This window comes from Battus philenor, unplaced genomic scaffold, assembly GCF_028537555.1.
Source record: "Battus philenor isolate CCGP_79_NKW_IND1 unplaced genomic scaffold, ilBatPhil1.0.hap1 SCAF_6, whole genome shotgun sequence".
Classification (NCBI taxonomy): Eukaryota; Metazoa; Arthropoda; class Insecta; order Lepidoptera; family Papilionidae; genus Battus; species Battus philenor.
The window spans coordinates 7851493-7872721 of record NW_027181726.1 but is presented as its reverse complement, the minus strand read 5'-3'; the positions used below and the strand labels follow the sequence as shown (position 1 = coordinate 7872721).

General features: G+C 35.1%; 1 protein-coding gene across 1 annotated transcript; it reads left to right on the top strand.

The window, feature by feature from the left end:
* The first annotated feature begins 276 nt into the window (after nucleotides 1–276).
* On the top strand, nucleotides 277–20162 carry LOC137930342 (uncharacterized). Its single transcript, XM_068773578.1, has 3 exons — nucleotides 277–466; nucleotides 18873–19202; nucleotides 19735–20162. The coding sequence occupies exons 1-3, from the start codon at nucleotides 277–279 to the stop codon at nucleotides 20160–20162; spliced, it is 948 nt and encodes a 315-aa protein (XP_068629679.1).
* The last annotated feature ends 1067 nt before the right edge of the window (nucleotides 20163–21229 follow it).

Here is a 21229-nt window from a genome sequence, read left to right as displayed (position 1 = left end):
AGGGTTCTGTCTTATCCTAGGAGCATTTAGATTTATTGACGCGTTATGATGCTCAATAACGCGGAATAACCTCTCTCCAGACACCGGTATTTGGCGCTGTTTGGCGCAGGGGAGCCCAGTGTGACCGTCATGGAGCTTAAACTTCCATGCTTATCCGCACTTCGTCGCATCGATTCGTAATCGCAGTGTTCCCTCCTCCAAAACATGGCCAAGTCCTGGCGCCACTACATAGGTCCCCCTTCCGGCGAGGACCCCTTAATCACTTTCTTTCGCGAAATGGCTCAGAAGTACCCCGAAGAGTACAAGGCTGATGCCAATGATCGCCTCACCCGCTTCCTGTCTGACTCTTCGCAGTCACTGGACACCCTTGAACGCAAAGCAGCGCCCAAGTCCTCTTCAGCCCTAAATCCGGGTCTGAGCGGCGACTCCTCGGACTTCACCACCGTGTCCGAATACTTAGGCACACGTAGATGATGGTTAACGGGCCGAAGTCGATACCCGCGAACGACGTCTTCACCATAATTATGGGTAAAAGGAAGAGGCCGGCCCGTGCGGCATCATCCCCATCCCTCCGTGACAACAAAGCTGCCATCCCATCTACTAGCTCAGCGATGATACCCGTGCCCAAGCCCGCACCTTGGACGGCTTCCAAGCTACCCCCCCCCCCCCAGCAATAAGCGGCCGGCCAAAGCACTAGCGAGTCACAATCTCTCCCCGGCCATCTTTTCCCAAGATAACCAGTCGTGGAATTCCGACCACACGTGACTCGTTGTCAACGACATGCACAAGGCCAAAGCTAAAAACACCAGCCAAGGTATTATGATTAGCCCTCAGGCTGCCGACGACTACCGTCCTTTATCCCGCCAGCTGCGTGAGGAACGCTTCGTCCACACTTACGCCCACCCGGAATATTAACGTTTCCAGGTCGTAATCCGCGGCTTGCTTCTCGAATTTGTGGTCTTCGGTGTCATCAACGCCTATTTCATCAGTTATTTTACAGTTTTTCTAGTTTTAGTAATTGAAGATGATATTTTAAATTAAAAGTTGTTCATAAACTTATTAGGTATAATTATTTATGTTACGTAAACAACACATATTATATATTTGTACGCACTTTTATTCACATATTATTATATATTTTTCTCAATCCATTTGCATCAAACTATTACACAATTATGCTCAATGCAATACGATGTTAGTTTGAAATTTACTTATAACAATACCATAGAGCAAATGTTTTAATCTAAATAAATAATATAATTTTCGTTCATAAAACAAATTTTAATTAAATTTAAAAAGTAGATAACAAACTTGGAACGTTCTACGTTAAACGTAGCGTACGAGAGTTTCGTTTTATCAAAAGTCATAATTACATTATGAAAGCGCCTTGATGCGAATCGTGGGTGAACTTTAATGATGGCATAAAAATGTAATTTAATATTTAATGAAGTTTTGATATATATGCTTAAAATCAATAATTACTGTCTTTATAGTTACTTACTTAATAATCCTTCATCATCATTTCACAGGCCGCTGGACATCCACTGCATAGTGTCTCCAATATATTTTCAAGAAGATCGGCTTGTATCCCTCGTCTTTCAACGATCTCAACAAGGTCATCCCTCATACTTTGTGGGTGGATATCCTACGCTTGCCAGTGCGTCTATTTCAGATCTTTGACGTTCCAGCGGCCATTTGCGCACTATCTGGTCTGCACTACCACTTCCCAATCCGCTCGCTTATGTTGGTTACTTTCATTCGTCTAACGATCTCCGCCTTTCTGACTTGATCTCGTGGAGAAATCCCGAGTATAGTTCTCTCCGTGGCTTTATTCTTAATCATATCCGTATTTACTACTGGCAAAAAAATTGTCCTTTTTAGTCACGTAAGTCACATTAATAATTAAAGAAGTAATATAGTTTCTAGTAAATTTAACAACTTCATGCCGTATCTAGGAAAAGTCTTATTCCTATTGGATTGTACTGTATTACTGATTGATGATTCTTGCATGATATCCACGCTAATATACAAGTGAAGAAGAAAATCCATTTAAGGCGAAACGTTAAAGAAGAATTTTCAGTGGTGTCTACAACCTGAAAATTCTTCTGATCATATTGAATACTGAATTTTGTTTTAAATAAATTGCTTGAAATTTCGTGAGCTAGAAAATTTTTTATTTGCTTGAAAAGTTAAATGGCCTTGCTAGTACCCCAAACTGGTAGTTGTTCTAATATTACCGGTTATGTGTAATTATCGCACTGGGTTCCTTAACAACGGCGCAAGTAATAATCAACATCATAATATGATAAAAATATGTTTTATTTAGCAAAACAAACTCATGAAATCTCCGCTCGTGTGGATGGCCATATGGCAATGAACAAAGCAATAACTGAAAATTGTTAACTATTTCATTGCTTATAAACTATGTAATTAGTTTCTTGTTTCTAATATCCTCATCGTTTCAAAGGGCGTACAGCATACTAGGCCGATGCGAAATGGTGTTTTCGTGCATTTTTCTAGTTTCTGTCCATCCAATATATTCGCTGTTCTAAACCATTTTATTAAAGTTATTATCATGCGGTACACATTCGCTAAGCACCTCACAAAATTTCGAAAGCAACCCTGTTAATTCATGTTAATAATACCTTACATTTTATTTGATACGTATCACAAAATACCCATAAGTAATGTTTTCATCTATAACGGAAAACATTTCATATAAAATTAATATTTTTATAAAAAAGGTTAAAAATACAGTAGTACGTTTTTTTTGTAAAAAGCGAAGTAATTATTATCATATGATAATTAATAATATTGAAATCGTAATAAAATTAATCATCTTAGCCTTTGATGATTTATTTTAGTTTTATTTACAAAATATCATCAATTTAGAAAATAATATTTTATAAAGGCAAAAGTTTTAATAGCGTTTATTTCCATTCATCATGAACGTCTCATGGACCATCTTGAGAAAAGGTTTTAAATTGTTTCTTGATGTTAATAAATTTTCAACAGATAAACCTGTACATCTCGAGCTCTCGGTTTTTTTTTTAAAAAAAAAAAACTATCGTGAGTATAGAATCCAGACGAAAAAAGTAGTCGTACAACATTTCCCAAGGCACAACGGCCCGCTCCACTCGCATTGTGTGCTTTAACAATATCCACGGAACGCCGCACAATAAATACAACGCGCCTTCAACGTCATTTCAACAAACCAAATGTCCTATCCAAACAAACATAATCGACAAATGTAGCCAATTTAATTTTTTATATTCTGAAAGCTTTCGGATGGTTCTGTGCTAGCCACGCGCTTATAATATGTTGAACCATGCAGTAAGCGCGTAGTTGAATCACGACAAAATGAGAGTCAATTAAATAAAATTACCATAATTAATAAATAATACGCGAAACTTAGTGAATTATTGTAAAATTATTAAACGCATCAAATGAAATTATAAAACATAATAATATATCTGTTTTAGTAAACAACGGTCCTTTATTACTTCTCTGATATCAAATCTCGTACTTGAATAATAAAATATATTGACGACTGATTGTAATACGTTTATTATTTATTGAACAGATAACAATTTGTTTTTGTTTATTGAACAACAACCGGTCAAAGATTGGGTCGCAAGTGAGCATGGTGAGCGCCGCGTCCCGTAGGGAGGGGTCGCAAACAGGTTATGACCCCGACAAGTGCCTTGCCCGGAGCATCGTTTATGACCACATCTGTAGACCTCCGTAAGCTCTAAAGCAATCTTTCACAAGCAAATGTTCGCATTACACTACGGCGATGGAGCAGGTCTTATTTGTTTGGTCGTAACCGTTGACTTGGTCCTTTCTGTCTCGAATCAGGATGAGAATGAAAATAACATGTGACATTTTAATGCACGGTGCATAATTAGAACAAAAACATATTTAATTATTGAAGAAAGCAGAAGAAAAATTATTTTTGACTTAAGAGATTAGTAGTGGTAATAATGCTTGTTTAAAAATAGGAAGTATAGCTCTAACGGCTAAAATTATATATGACACTTAAAACCATTCAATATTGTATCGATTCCTATTATAAAATGTATTTATACGTGACCATAAAGTTATTGTAAGTGGATGGTTGTTTTAGTCCTTCAAGGGCTAACAATACCACGATTTGTTTAGATATTTCTTTCAACTTATAAGCAAACGAATATATTTTCCATTATTACCACATAATACTCCATTGTCTTTAGTTCGTTGATATTTCTCCAACATTTCCAACGTCTGGACGCTATTTAGTGATACACATAGCTAGCGGAGCATGAACACGTTCCGCTATAGAATGATACAATTTATAATTAAATGTTTGACTCATAATTTCATGAATAGTTTCTATGGTTTAACTGTTTTCTGAAATTAATAATTTTAATAAAATAACGATAGACCAGCACACAAATGGGGATTGTAAAGTACGGTTAGATGGCAGATACGAATAATTTTAGATTTAGGATACGAATTCCGCCGTATCCGGATACGAAAACGTAGTTTCTTTTATTGCATTAGGTATTTATAATAATTATTTTCAATTTTTTTCATAAGTAATGTAGTAAAAAGCATTAATAATTTAAATTAATTTGTACAATTGCACCACATCAACATCAATTTAATAATGTATATTTTTAAAGAGATTTTGTTCATTAATCTCATAAGTTTTTAAAGTTATTGCGGATAAATAAACCAGAAAATATTTTAATATATTTTATTTTTAGTTCGAGCAAAACATTTAGAATCATATATATTTGTCATTGATTTTCATATGGCCAATATTTAAATATACGGCTATTTCAGAGACATTAAGTATGAGTAAAAATTCCAAACTAACAGGCGACGGGGAGCCATGTTTACAGTTTGCTGTACGGTGTGAACATTATATACGCCATCTGGCGGCCATCATCGGATTTAGAAAAAATAAACTGTCTGTAAAAACAAACAGTATGCGTCAAAAATAGGTATAGATCTATGTGACTTTTAAAACCTGATTTAGTATGTTACGTTTATTTCCTTGTTATGATCTTTATGTTAGTTAAGTTTTTGTTTGTCTCTAATTGTGCTCCATGACTAGTATTCCAATTTTGACTAAATAAACAAAAAAGTTTTGTTATTCTTAACCTTAGGGTGACAAGAAGTTGAAATGTTTTAACCATTTATAAGGAAGCAAATAAATATAAGTTAAACGAGAATATTAGACTATCAAATTGTAAAACAAAATCAAATATAGTTAAATAATTTTTAGCTTAAACATAGTAAATAAATATTAATCATTTTAAGCTTTCTTAAAAACCAATGACTAAACATTCTTTTTGTTTCATAAAACAAAATTTAATCTGACGGAGGCTCGTATTATAAACATTGTTTAGTCTCCGCGTCGTCGTGTATACAAAAATGAAAATAAAAAGAGACTAAAAATTGTAGAACCGGTCCCGGGCATCGTGGCTCGGAGATCGTCGGTGGAGTGACCTCAGTTGGCCTTGACAGCTGCGCTCAGTCCGGCCAGCGCGCTCTCGCCCGATTCAACCACTAATAACTTTACTACAACATTATAATGCTCTTGATGCAACTATGCCTTACTATACCATTAAATTAACACCAATCCACCGAGCGAACCGCGCTATAAGATGGCATGTCGTCAAAACATGATTTGTAGTAGCTCATTTAAGCTTACAATTAGTCATCCGCATGTCCTGTTTTGATTCTCTTTTGTGCCCTACTTACTTACCTTTGTTACTTATCTTTGACTTACGAAAAAAAGCCTCGTTCAAAGAACGAAGACTTATACATATTACGATTACAAATTTCGTCCAACAGCGGAATTGTTCAATAACAAAACACAGTATTATGTATGATAATCAACAATAAATGTATCTATTGACATAAGTGGCTTGCCAACATCATGTCGGCGGGACAATGGGCATTCCAGTACGGGCGGGCGGGAGACGTCGGAGGTGGGTGAGCGCGCGGCACGGGGGAGTTCGACATGTCTCGTCCTATTGTGAAAGAATATGACTATATCCGGACGTATACGTATTAAAATTGAGTAATTTTAAAATCTTTTATCTGTTTGTATTAAAGAAAGTTTCACACGCATAAGTATGATACACACACTTTATTACATTTCTGACTAAAGTATCAGCACTTTATGGATTTCTACAAAAAAAGTATATATTTTATTAAGTTTGTCTTAACTTATAGTTTATAATAAATATCCAATGTTGTTATAGGCAAAATGGGCGTATTACTTGTTATTGGGTGAACGCTCTTTCTGTATCATTACTTAATGTATAAGAATTTATTAAATCTTTTTCGTTAATGACGTTGTAAGAAAATTATTTTCATTTTTAATTTCACAATCAAAAATTAATCATCAAATGGTGATTTTATGGCATGATGAAAATGAAGTGGCAATTATTTTGAAAAGGGATTTTTCTAACTAACAGAATAGTAGAAATTATATGTATAATTAGGACAAATATTTAGTAGTTTAGTTTAAGACACGTAAATATGGAAGATAGTCCAACGTAATTTTCACGTAACTAAATAGTTCAAGAAAATTTATAAAAAAACTTAAAAGTTATTTCATGTGAGTATTAAAAAAAAAATTTAGTCATTGTATTTGAATTCTAAATTTTAGTACAACTTTTTACCGCAATTATATGACGCAAAGAAAGTATGTGCATACCGATTTATAAACTAACAAATTAAAAGAAAAACATATCCGAACCAAACAGGTTCGCATATCTACAAACAGCTATACATACCCGTCTTTATGTTAGTATTAGCTTTTACCATTGAGTTATTTTCAGTCGATTTCAGTACTATATTTACGATTATAACGATACAGTTTTTTATTTGAGTGAAATGCTTTTCAACGCTTATCGGATTCTCTTTAATAATTGCGACGTGACGCGATATAATTTTGCAACAATTAATCGTAATGATATATTAAAAACTTATGTAGGTATATTTTGTCGCATTTAAATGCCTCCTTTGGTATTAAAATACGCTGTTTTATAATATAGCAACCCTAATCTTTATTAGCTTATGAAATAACTAGTCTCGAGTCATAAAGCTTACATAGTTTGTTCAAACTAGAGAACCGGTTAGAGAGAAATTGTTAACAGTACTTAATGACTTCGTAACTATACACAAATATAACAGAAAATTGTAGATGCATTAGTACAAGCCTATTTAGTATAGAAAAATATACAACATTAAAATAGCTTTAGAGCGAATTAAAATATTTTAAAATTATTTTTATGTGCTAAAATATTTAAAGGCTATTTAACACAAATATTTGTTTTAATATTTACCAAATTAAAATATCATGTCTAAATGATGAAAAAATAATTGATTCTCAATTATATCTTTCATATGAAATAATTAAAAATAATTATAGCTTGCTCCGCATATAAAGAATGCCGTTTTTCATTAATTATATGTCTTACCTAAGTTTTTCATATAACAAAATATCAGCTATATTTTAAATTCTTTGTCGAATATATATTTATTCCATATCTATATTCTATTTATACATATTATAAGTAAATTTAAGGTCTAAAATCCATATTAACAAATTTATTCAACTTATTATTTAAAATTTTTATGCTTGTGTTATTATATTTTTTTAATTAAAAATAATACGGTGACGCATCTGGCCAAGATATAAAACCAGATTCATGATGGTTTTAGATAAGTCGATTGCTAAATTTATTTATTACATTGCACGATATTGAATAAAGCTTTGAACTTTATATTTACTTACGTTCATAAATAAAACGTTTAAAATTACTATATTATAATTTATATTTAACGTTATTCTTTTCCAGACTAAAGAAGAACAGATACATACCTAGAAGTGTACACCTTGTGACGAAAGTTTTATAGCATAATTAAGAAAATAAATAATCTGCCTATACACAGTCAGGCCCTTTTTTCGATCTCCTTGTTATAAAAGAGCTATACCAGTATTTATCTACCCATGTCGTAGAATTATTATGAATGTAATAACACAGACTAGTGATTTACTTCAGGTTTTGCTCGCTAGGATCTATATTTCTGAGTTCCCATCGAGCCAAGACGTTATGACTAAAGTTCAAATCTTTAGAATAGCTTACGATAACATTTTTAATTTAAGTTTATGTTAATAATTAAACAAGAACATAAAATTTTAACAAAAAATCGTTTAATTTCATAAGATAATATCATAACAAGAGTTAAATATCTACTAAAAATTTTAACTAGAAAGTTTTAATATAGTATAGGAATTAATATAATAAACAATAAATTTAATAACAACAATGATTTGAGATGAGAAAGGCGTTTCATAATCATCATCATTACGGACGAAGAACACTACTGGACATAGGTTAAAATTTCCAAAAGTGGATAGAAGCGGCCTTCATCTGGAGTATTTCGACACTATTAATAACTTTGTTTTGTCCACCTTGTGTGTGATCTCAATTTCAGAATCATAAGGCCCCCGCAACCATCATTTTGTAAATACAGTAAAAGCTTTTTAAATCGTCACTAGTACAAAGATGTCGTCTTTTTTTGTAAAGAGTTTTTATTATGGCATACATTCAAATTTTGTTTAACTTTACTATGAACTTTTTTGACGCAAACGTATACGTATAATTGTGCTATTTATCTTGTAAATAGTGTTCGTAATATAGCATAAAATATATTGAGAACAATTTTCCATTAATATTTCATGAATCTCCGAGGTTTTCCTGTTCCGTCGACAAAAGTAGGTTTACTCACACAAGAGAAAATCCAATTCGCTGTTTCGTGCACACGCTCGCACACAGCGACGCGTGACTTGAGGGAAAAATAAAATTTCTCGCTAAGTTTATAATGGGAAAACTTTGAGAACCACTTAATTATGTTAATGTTTGAAACAAAATTTTAGAAGAGACGTTTAAACATACCAATGGCAAATGATTAATAGTATATATTTAATAAAAAAAAAACTTATTTTAAACCAAATACTTAGTTTCTTTTATAAACCATCACATATGTTTCATGAACCCTAAATTCAGTTCGTATTACTGTTTAGATACTGTATGCAATGTATCTCTTTAAATTAGTTATATTAGATTATGTAATTAAGTTAAATAAATGTTTAGTAAAATTGTTTAGTTCAAGGTTTTAGTATTTCAGAAATTATTAATCGTCTTACAAGATAATGATCTTCTTAAACGTTATTATGTTACTTTTACCTCGCACACACACTCACATGTACGGATGTACATATGAGTTTATTAATTTAAATGTTATTTGTATTTTTAAATAATTACTGAATCTGCCTCGATTATATTAAACAATTAATATGAATAAACTGTAGCATTTAATATGGATAAAGCTAGCATTCGCTCAACGGGTTATGGAGAGAGCTATGCTTGGGAGTTGTCTACGAAATCGAATTAGAAATAAGGAGGTCCGTAAAGGAATGAAAGTAACCGTCATGGTCCTGAGGTGAAGTTTAAGTGGCAGTGGTTAGACCACATAGCGTGGAGAACATATGGCCGTTTGATCACGGATCCAAGACCACGGATTAGCAAGCGCTGCGTAAAACGTCCACCCACAAAATGAAAAACGCTGGATGCAGGTTTCTTACGCCAGGTATTATTGGAAATATAAATTTCGTCCAATGCTGGAGACGGGCCTTTCTCCTATAGGAACTGGACGTCCCCATTAGACATCCTATGAGTAGAATGATGATGGCGATATTGAAAGTAAAGCAGTATCTCCTAACACAAGTATTTCTATTAAAAGAGAGAATAATACATGCTTATGTTAATGATTTTTTGACAAAATGTTTTGAAATTTAATATTTTTGTTAGAACAAATATTAAATAATACAAATTAATACTTAATATTTGTCCTTTGCCATGTGAGAGACTTAAAAAGGATCATTACGTCAAAAGATTAGTATTATCTACTAATTTTAAAATAATTAACCTACATTTTATAAAGCGAATATAAAAATAGTTACATAACCAATCATAATTATAGTTGCGACGTATTTGTTTTTTTCATGCTGCATAAACATTGGAAAAGATGCAATACAGTATTCGTCATTTTGTCTCCGCTTTTTAGGTTTAATTGCATTCCTAAAGGAGGTTCGGGAAATTAATACCTTGAACTAATCAAAGTTTCGTCGGCGTTTCTGAAGTCTCATACACAGGTTTAATTAGTGACTCTGAGCATTATGTGGAAAGTTCTTTGAAATATAACAATTTTATTTTCGTCTTGTTTAATTAATACATTCCTTGCTTCGCTTAATATTGGAAAAAAATATGAAAGCTTAGTTATTTAGAAAAGAATATGTCAAAAATTTTCCATTATAAAATGTTAGATAACAATACGTTATTTTCATTAATGTTGAAGTAAAAATAAAACATCTCGTTTTTAAAATACTTAAAAAGACAGGTACCGACATTGGTTTATGTAACTTTAATATTAAAAATATTGTATAACCAATTAAAAACGTATATGAAACATGCTGAAATTTATGTTTATAAATAAGATTTGGTAACTTTAGGCCAAAAAAATGGCTGGTCACGGATACGAGTCTATTGGTTTTTGGGAGGACAACCTCTTCATAGGAGGCCGTTGAAGTAGGTAGTTTACAGTGATTATTTTATACGTTGATGTGACATGACCAATCGGTTGTTCATCAGCGGCACGCCTTACTAATGTGTCATGTTGCTTTATTAAATATAAAAATAGTATAGCAATCCATTTTGCTAGATCTAATTGGTACATTTGGTCAACGTAGTAATTTTTTTTGCCAGTAAAACGGAACACATGATTCTAAAAGAAAGATTTGAATAAGAATTCTGCCTAGCAAATTACTCGGCTAACGGGACATATAATTTCATATGTTCCGAGCTCAGACGTGAACCAAGAATACCATTAAAATTGTGGGTTACGCCCCATTTTTATGGATAAAGCGTACTATTTCTTACCTCATTGGAAACGTTTCGTTCATTTAATCATATGGCGAAATATTGTCTATGTTTGTATTATAACATTTTTCATGTAACAAATACGGAAAAAATATAATTACAGAAAAAGGCACATTTAGAGGAAAAGTTATAATTGAATAATATTGGCATTTGAATTCTATAATACTGAGTACCAGACCATAAGTAACGCGAGGTGAATACGTAGCGAAAAAGAAATAAATCATAAAACATTACCTCATTTTCATTTTAATGAAAATATCATTTCCTTCCAAGGAGGTATATCCAAACTTTACATCCGTCATTTTGCATGGGCCAACGGTCGAGTGGCGGTGGCTGGGGTGCAAGGGTGGCGGCGGCGGGTGGAGCGGCGCCACCCGCGCCCCCTCGCGGGATCGATACGTCATTTGAGCTGGTTGCCATGGAGACCGCGGACGGAGCGGGGCGGCGCCGCAGCTCCGATGGCGGGTGCACGAGCCTCCGCGGAACCCGCGAGCCCGCCGACTTAAAAAATACAGATATCTTTCATTTCCCCGCACAATGTGACATATGTCCTAACACGGAATATACATGTTTTTTGACATTTTTAATTCCTATTCAGATCTTATACTTTATTCTTGTAATTAAATTAGAAGAGCTCTAAAGTTTCTTTTTTCTCACTGCTATGTAATTTGAACTAGTTTTTTTGGACGTTCTTGCGTAATGTGTCTTTTCAATCAGATTCACTTTTGCTCGCAATTGTTAGCAATAATTAATTCAACTTAACGTATTTTTTTACTATTAAATATATTTTATCAAGCCCAAGAGCTATATTTAGAAATAATTAATTAACGATATGTAACCAAAAAAATATATTACATTTTTGCTTTCGTAGTTTCGATTACCGAGGATGATGGAATAATATTGTTGAATTGTAAATTACCGTTTGTTCTGATCTGAAATTTTGTTCTGGGAAGGTCGATTTTTATTATCTGATCAATCAATCTTCCGATTACTATCAGTTGACCGTCTTGTTCGTCGTATAGAAATATATGTTATAATATAATATTATTATGAAATGTCTTGAATTATTAGTTATCTAAATAAAACATGATCATTTACATTGGCAGGGTTTGCCAGATTGATATGTCCAAATTTGATGGTTTTATATCTGAATAGTTAAAAACTAGTTACTTTTTTAATGTTTTATAAAGACTGGTATAAGATTGTTATAATATTAAATATATTAAATAATATTAAAATCAATTTAGCGTTACGGATCCATTGAACCAACTATATTCGTATTTTAAGGCAATTCAAAGGCAAAAGTAAGCAATAAACAATTCCATGAGTTTTAATAACGCTTGTTCCTGCTTTGAAGTAAAAATTCGTCATCAACTTTTACATTTTACCCTTTTATATTTTATTTATAAAAGCGGTAAATACTTGTAATTATTACTGTAAATGAGTAGCGGTAGCCCAGCGATAGAGAGCTAAGACTGGCGATCGTAGATCGCGGGTTTCATTTCCGGGATACAGTTTTATTTCACAGTTTGTGCATTAATTATATGAGATTACCTTTGTCCACAAACAAGTTTCCAGGGGATGGGCAGTGGTGTCTTTGCGCATCATTATACCACACTGCGATAGTCCATCCGCAATTCAAGCATGGCGATTATGGCGTATTCCTTCGTAGATACCTTTGGGGGAGCCCTATGTTTTGTAATGGGCATCAACAAGCTGAAACGACGATTACAGGAAATCTCACTTGGTAATCATTCTAAGTAATGTTATTTCAGAATTCTCTGCAACGAAGTAACGATGAGGAGAATGAAATTAAGGTGTGCATGTGACAAGAAATTTATTTATAATAGACAATAATAATGTTTAAATGTTCCGTCAGTTCTATCGGTATTGCTTGATAACAAATTATTTTATAGGCGAATAATTTATACACACGAATGAACTATTGTTACTGGTAAGTAAAATGTTTTGTATGAAAAATACTTTCAGCAAAACATGTAAGAGTTTACAAGGAGCGCTCGCAATGCATATTTAATATCTTGGCGATAAAATGTGAATACTTAAGGTTCTGAAAATAAGATTATTTGCAGTATTAATAATTCAGTCTTAAAAGAAAGAACGGGACTTTTTAAAGTTATAATTGAAAAGACGTGCAACGCATTCACATGCCGTAGTAGCCTTCTAGCTAAAGCATTTTCTTTTTCTAATCATTATCATTACCATCAGTTTAGCCCTAAGGCGATCATTGTTGGACATAGGCTTCCTCCAAAGATTTCCAACAGGACCGGCTGGAAAGAGTCTACATCCCCCGTCTTTTGACGACCTTAGCAAAGTAATCGTGATGTTCAATGCCCCAGCATTTAATTCACTTCAATAGTTAACTTCTTATTATATATTTCAATAGATATCTTATAAAAACAAAAGTGAATCGATAGTGTTATTAGGGGCTAAACTATTGTACTAAGCGGCTTGACTAACTCGGCTAATTATTATTAGCTTACTATTTTATTAAAAAAATGAAAAATTGCGACGAATACGAGGGCCAAACTGAAAGTTTTTAGAACTGGCAACTTAAAAGCATTATATTAAAAAAATAAGTTTAAATTTTGAAAATAGAACTCTTTACCAATAATATTGAGTATACATTTCATTCATTTGTAATTTGTTTTACGATTTGGCGGCAAATTGAAAATTGTCTGTGCACGTCAGAATAAATTTAAGCCGAGAAAATTTTCGTGCAATGATTTTTTATGACTTTCGATGTCATATAAGTCAACAAGAAAGTTATGATAGACTTCGATTGGCTTTTCACGATGAAGCTCCATCTCGTGCCACAGTTTACAACTGGTTTAATGAATTCAAACGTGGTCGAACTAATCTCACCGATGATTTGCGTGAGGGACGGCCTTCTACAGCGACGACTGAAGACAATATCAGTGTTGTGCGGCGTATGGTAGAGACTGACAAAAGAGTGACCTATCAGCAGATTCGGACAAGTCTAGGCATAGGTATGAGTCAAGTGCACAAAATCCTCCATGAACATTTAGCGGTCAGGAAGCTTTGTGCCCGCTGGATACCGCATAATTTGACCGAGGCTCAAAAACTCCGCCGTGTTGATTGGTGCCGAGAAATGATCCAAAAATTTAACGGAGGTGACTCAAATGCTGTGTTCGACATACTAACGGGTGACGAAAGCTGGATTTACTGTTATGATCCGGAAACCAAAAGACAGTCTGCTCAGTGGGTGTTTCCTTCCGAAGAGTTGCCAACTAAAGTGAAGAGAGGTCGAAGTGTTGGAAAAAAGATGGTGGCCTCGTTCTTCGGAAAGACAGGTCATTACGCGACAGTTGTCTTAGAGGATCAGAAAACGGTTAATGCAGAGTGGTACACTAACAACTGTTTGCCACTTGTCTTGGAAAAAGTTCGAGAGAAACGACCTCGCAGCAGGATCCTCCTTCATCACGACATCGTCGCACACCGCCAGGCAAACGATCGACTATTTGGCGACCTCAGACGTGGAATTACTGGGTCACCCGCCGTATAGCCCCGACCTCGCACCCTGCGATTTTTATTTATTCCCGAAAATAAAAGAAAAACTTCGAGGAAAACATTTTATGGACGCCGAAGAAGCAGTGGCTGCGTTTCAAAACGCCGTCGAAGAGACCCCTAAGGCCGAGTGGGCAAGGTGCTTTTCTCAATGGTTCCATCGAATGCAGCGATGTATTGATGTAAATGGACGCTATTTTGAAAAGTTATAATAAAACTAATAACTTGCTAGAATGCTTAGTTTTTGATTTTCTAAGAACTTTCAGTTTGACCCTCGTATAGTGAAAACAATTTAACCTTATTTTATCTATCAAAAATAATTTAACATTATTAGTACTTAGTCTAGCAGTGTGTGAAACCATAAATTTATTTGTGTGGGTAAGTCTTCGTTTATTATTAATACATTAAATCAGTTAATAAAAGGATAACCCTGTAATAAGTTTATTTATTTATTTTTATAGGAATGCGATAGGGGCATTATGATAGCATTAAGTCTGTCGTAGCATTTAGTTTATAATGTTTTAACTTCTATTCTTTTGTAACTCATTAGTCTTGAAAAGAAATGACAGTTTTTATGGTCTAGGAAACATTACAATATGCTTAAGCCAAAAATATACAAAATCGTCTACAGTAAAGATAATTTAAATAAACGATTTGCTTGATCTTTTGTGTTGCAAGATAATTCATATTAAATATTAAAATTATTTATCGTTTACTGTTAGTCAGACTTTGTACTGCCTAAAGTTTTTGACGCTATCCAAAATTAATAGTTTCATAGATAATAAATAGCAAAATGATAATATAATTTTTAAATATTCACAGTATTACCTATTACAATTTTTTACTGTTCCTATCTGTCCCTGCTGATGGGAAGTAATCGTAAAAGTTTTAAAGTGGTTAATGTATAACTCTTCTGAAACCTGTATATTGTTATATGGTTACGATTAACGACAAGACAGTATTGTCATCATCAAACTTCTTCTTTTCAGCCGATAAAGGCTAACTGCAAGGCATTGGCCTCCCCCAAAGAACGCCATGATAATCGTACCAGCGCGGCCCGCATTTAGCGACTTCCCGCGACCTTAATTATGTCGTCGGTCCACCAAGTGGGGGCTTGCCGACGCTGTGTCTACCGGCTCGTGTTTGCCACTCGAGAACCTTTCGGCTCCAAAGAGCATCGCTTCCACGAGTGATGTGCCCTGCCCACGCCCTCTTCAGACGAGCAATTCTTCAAGCTACGCGGTGGTCGTGGTTCTTCTGCGGATCTCCTCATTTCTGATTCCATCTCGCAGCGTAAATCGAGCAAAGCCATCTCCATCTATCCATCCATCCATCTAAATCTATCAAGTACTCAAATTATTATTATAGATTATAATACCTTCTATTAAATGTATGTATTAATGAATTCTATGTATAAAATACATCTTGTATTAAACGCATTAGAACAGTATCCACTCGGTGGCGGTGAAATGACAATGTTGATGATACAGCACATCACGCTATAATCTTATTCATCTGTCTATGCTTTTATTTTACATATGTTACTTTTGAGTTCTATTATTTTTGTGTTGCCTGTTATATAAACATTGCTAAGCCATTGTTAACCGAGGTCTTATCTTTTGCGGTAGTCGTAATGTATGCATCCAAGATACATGCAATGAGCCTAATTTGGTTTTTACAAAGAAACTGTAACGTACGTCGGAATATTTAAATATAGATTTTTATTATTCATTTATTTAATTTTATCTATTTTTTGATATTTAATCTTATTGAGAAGCGGATATAGGTTCAAATCACTGTTCTAACTTCTAAGCGATTTGTTTAGTAATAATCCTAAAAAGATAATGTACAAGGTTTATGTTATAGTAAAGAGAATGGCAAACACATTTTTTCTTACTTTTTTTGGTGATTGATTATAAATTAAATATTTATAACATTATTAATTAATTATTAAGTGTAATTAAAATAATTCGTACTACTTATGTATTCTAGTAATAATCCGACAACTGAAACATTTCCTTTTATGTAAATATTCATTATTTCGCTATTCAAATACGTATATAATGTAAATAAATAAAAATCTTAATTTTCAGCATTAAATGTGTACTTATAAGTATCTACAATAAACTTACAAATGTACAAACTTTCAAATACGTGTATTTGCTTACACAAACAAGAAAGTTAGCGAACAATATAAAAGTAATGGGATAGAGTGAAATCGTTGCTATTACTATCTGCTTGTGCGAAAGAGACGAAGTTATTCAAATTGAGGGTACATATTTCTACATAGGTAACAAATAGCTCGTTGAGATAATATGGATATTCCAATTTAAAGGTTTTACAAATATCTAAATATGATATTGAATCTTGTTTATATAACTATTAGTATCTCAAGTAATAAGACGCGTGTTCTGTATTAAAATATTATCTTTTTGACTCTTTAAGCAATGATAAAACATAGAAATATAGAGTTTTAGACATGTCAATAATCGTAATCATCTTGAACATTAATGATGACTAGATATGGAAATTAAAAAGAATTTTTTTTTAAATATTAACATTTCAACTCAAATGAAATTGACTCAAAAATATCTTCCATAAAAAAATTGTAATATCAATTCTCGGTTGTGTCGTCGGCCATATTATGGTATTTCCACGTTATGATTATTATACAAAAAGTAGAAAAGTTGAAGAGAGTTGCAGGAGCAACTTTAAAAACAGGTATTTACACTGTTTGAATATGTAGGTTGTACAGGTAGTTTAAGATAATTTTTTGTCAATTTCTTTCATAATATTAAAAGATTGTATTATCATCACTATTTATTAAAATCGTTAATATCAATTTGTACAGTTTAGACGATTCGCTACATAAATTCTTAATTTTTATACGCTATTTATGAATTTTATTATTTAAGATTACATATGTACTATATAATTATACATAATTAATAAAATTATTAATCTAGTCATTTTTGAGTTATTAATGTTTAAATTTATAAAATCTAATTCAGAATTTAGACACTCAAAGAAATACAGTTTTAATGATTCAATAGGAACGAAGGTTAAAATTAGTAAGGTAGTTTTTACCGAATTTGATTATCTTTTAATTCAGCGCCATCTAGTTGATAGTACTAAGAGCGTGTTATGTTGTTGAAAAACACAATTCTATAATAAAAAACCAGAAACAGGTGGTACTAGTAGTTTTATATAAAGCATGCAAGATGGCGCAAACTTTAAGTTACTTCGATCAAATATCTGTCACCGTAACTGCAAGGACTGTAAAAGCTCGGTAGAGGAAATTTGCTAAGACATTGTGTGTGTAAAAGATTGCTTTACATACAAATGTGCGTGCGGCAATACACTTCAACACAATATGATAACACTTTAGATCCATAATATACCATCAGTTCGGCTGTGGACGTGCACACAGACGGTCGACTTCACTTATCTTAGGAATTCAGTTATACTTTAAGTTTTTGAAAATCACTCAGATGTATACTTATGATAAATGTAAGAGACAATCTGCTGATGGTTCCAAGTCTTGTGTGCGGTAAATTTTATGACTTTCAATGCTCAGGTATCTCGAATTAAAAATAACAACTTTTTATTTATTTATACATTGTATGCATAAGTATGTGTGCAGGCGCATGCATATATGTATATATGCATATGTATGTGAGTATAAGTTTGTATGTATCTTGTAAGATTTTGTTGCTCATCCTGTATGTGCTATAGAGTTGAGTAACTCTCTTGTAGGATTGATCCTTTTGCACGTCCTCACAATGTAAATAATGCTAAAGGCGGAAACTTGTAATGACCCATTGATGTATAAGTGGCCTGTTAAAATGTAACTAGTTTTTAAGTTTCCTGAAGGAGAAAAAATAAAAATAAAATAAATAATATGTGTGAGAAGTGTGTTTAAGTATTATTAAATAGTAAGAAAAGGACCCATATTTAGCCACTGTGTACCGAAGACTCCCTGTATGTCCTGGTCCAGGCATCTGCGAACTCGGTTGAAGGAGAAGGAGATCGCAGTGCTGGTATCATTGGACATAGAGGGAGCCTTCGATAACGCCTGGTGGCCTGCTATACGGTGTAGACTGGCAGAGACTCGCTGCCCCGCGAATCTGCGGCGTCTTGCTGACAGCTATTTTAGCGATCGCAAGGTGTCCGTACGGTACGCGGGGGCAGAGTGGGCCAGAGAGACCACCAAGGGGTGCGTGCAGGGATCCGTAGGCGGCCCAACCTTCTGGACCCTCCTCATCAATCCTCTCCTGGAGGAGGTGGTAAAGACCGGGACACACTGCCAGGCGTTCGCAGATGACATCGTGCTGGTCTTCTTGGGGCAGAAGGCTCAGGACATCTCGAGTCGGGCCAACGCTGTTCTCGCCCATGTTCATGAATGGGGTGTCAAAAACAAGCTGAGGTTTGCACCACACAAAACAAAGGTGATGGTGTTTACCAATAAGCTGAAGTACGACTACCCATTACTGAACATGGGGGGTGAGCCGCTTGGCCGGACTGGGGAAATCCGGATACTAGGCCTCACAGTTGACGATAGGCTCACGTTCAACACACATGTAAAGAACGTGAGCAAGAAGGCTCAGGGCCTCTATCGTCAGCTGTGCAGGGCTGCAAAGGTATCTTGGGGTCTGAACTCGGAGGTGATCAGAACGATGTATCTGGCGGTACTGGAGCCGATCATTTTGTATGCAGCGAGTGCATGGGCGCCGGCGGCTAGGAAGCTGCTGGTCCGCAGGCAGTTGGGGCGGTCCAGCGGGGCTTCGCACAGAAGATCGCGAGGACTCACAGGACCGCGTCCCTGCACTCGGCCCTCATACTTGCCGTGTTGCTTCCTCTGGACCGTCGGGTCCAAGAAGCAGCCCGTTTATTTGAGATAAAAAAGGGACATTCCCGGCAGGTGGTAAGGGACCGAGACCTGGAGGTACCGGTCAGCTACCTGAGACTACCACACCCGTCTGGTCAAGTTGGTGTGGAGTTCTCCTGTCTGGAGGAAAGTGCGGAGGAAGTCCGACTTGCCACCGCGGCTGCCGATCTGGTAATTTATAACGACGGCAGCCGCATAGAGGACAAGGTGGGTGCGGCGTTCTGCGTCATGCGGGACGCCGCAGAGTTGCACACAAAGAAACTCAAGTTGGGCAACTTCTGCACTGTATACCAGGCAGAGCTGCTGGCGGGTCCGCGCAGGCATACGCCATAATGAGCGACTCGCGGTCCGCCCTCGAAACTGTCGCAAGATCAGACACTCTCCATCCTTTAGCGTTCAGAGTGAAAGAAAATGTTATGAAAGTGAGAGAAAAAGGGAAGGATGTAAGATTATATTGGGTGAAAGCGCACGCGGGGACGGAGGGGAATGAGAAGGCGGACCAGTTGGCCAAAGACGTGGCCCTGAAGAGTAAAAGAAGACCTGAATATGAGAGATGCCCCATTTCATTCGTCAAGCGACAACTGAGATTGGAGTCGCTCGACGAATGGAACAGGAGGTATATGGAAGGAACGACGGTTTCAGTAACGAGGACATTTTTCCCGGACGCCATTTCAGCCTACCGCGTGCTCCGCAGTATCGAGGTGGACGCGGTCTCGGCCTAACTCTTCACGAGGCATGGGGGGTTCTCTGAGTACCTACACAGGTTCAAGCTCAAGGAGGACCCCTCGTGCTTCTGTGAACCGGGCGTGGACCAGACCGTGATCCACCTTGTGGCCCGGTGTCCCGCATTCGGGGGACTCCGGCACGGCTTTGAGTGCCGGTCTGGCGTTGAAATCAGGGAGGAGACAATACCCGCCCTGATAGGCGGAGAACATAAGCAGTCATTCTTATCCCTCTGCAAAGAAATTTCAAAAAGTGCAATAGAAATAAACAAAAAGTAAACATAATAAATAAATAGATAATAAAATGATAAAATAGAAACAATATACAAAACTGTGATAGAAAATAATTATAGAATAAGTAATAATAATGTGAAAATAAAAATGTAAAATAAAAAAAAATGGAAATTGTAATATGAATATATACACATATAATTTGTACATATAATGAAAGTTGAACAGAGCAAAAGAGAAAGATAGAAGAACTGTAGCACGAAAGAGAGATAATAGACTGAAAGAGAACGTGAAGAATGAAAGAAGAGAGAGAAAATAAAAGACAATGTGAATAAATAAATGCTAAAAAAGTCCCTATCCCACAACAAATAGGGGTACGAGAGGTCCCCAATAGCGGGGGTCATTAAAAAAAAAATATTTAGCCATTTTCGCACATGCAATAGTAGTCGTGCAACAAAGTGCACCGCCCACCAGCCCGCTGATAAATGCGTATGCGGCAAACAATGCGAATCACGCCAAATTACTCAACACGTGTTTCACCTCTCCACGGGGTATCTTCAGGAGTTATGTTACACTGATTAGTGCCAAACACAGAGTGAGTTTGTAATATGTTTGTTGGGTGGCTAAATATTGGTTCTTTTCTTACTTAGGATGGAGTTCCGTAAGGTAACGCCTGATTCCATTAAATATTAAATAGTAGAAAAAAATGCGGGTTTAATTTCGGTTAGATTTAAAAGTGTTAACAATACGAATACATTCAAATTCGACTCGGCAGAGTATCGTGTTTCTCAATTTTCGTTTCTTGGATCGGTTTAATAATTTAGTAGGAGTATAAT

Excerpts from the sequence above, each read along its gene's own strand:
- LOC137930342 (XM_068773578.1), top strand. The coding sequence starts at position 277 with ATGGCTCAGAAGTACCCCGAAGAGTACAAGGCTGATGCCAATGATCGC. Across the intron at positions 467-18,872 it reads GTCCGAATACTTAGGCACAC|ATGACATCGTGCTGGTCTTC; the intron begins GTAGATGATGGT and ends AGGCGTTCGCAG. Across the intron at positions 19,203-19,734 it reads GGCTGCAAAGGTATCTTGGG|GCAGAGCTGCTGGCGGGTCC; the intron begins GTCTGAACTCGG and ends ACTGTATACCAG.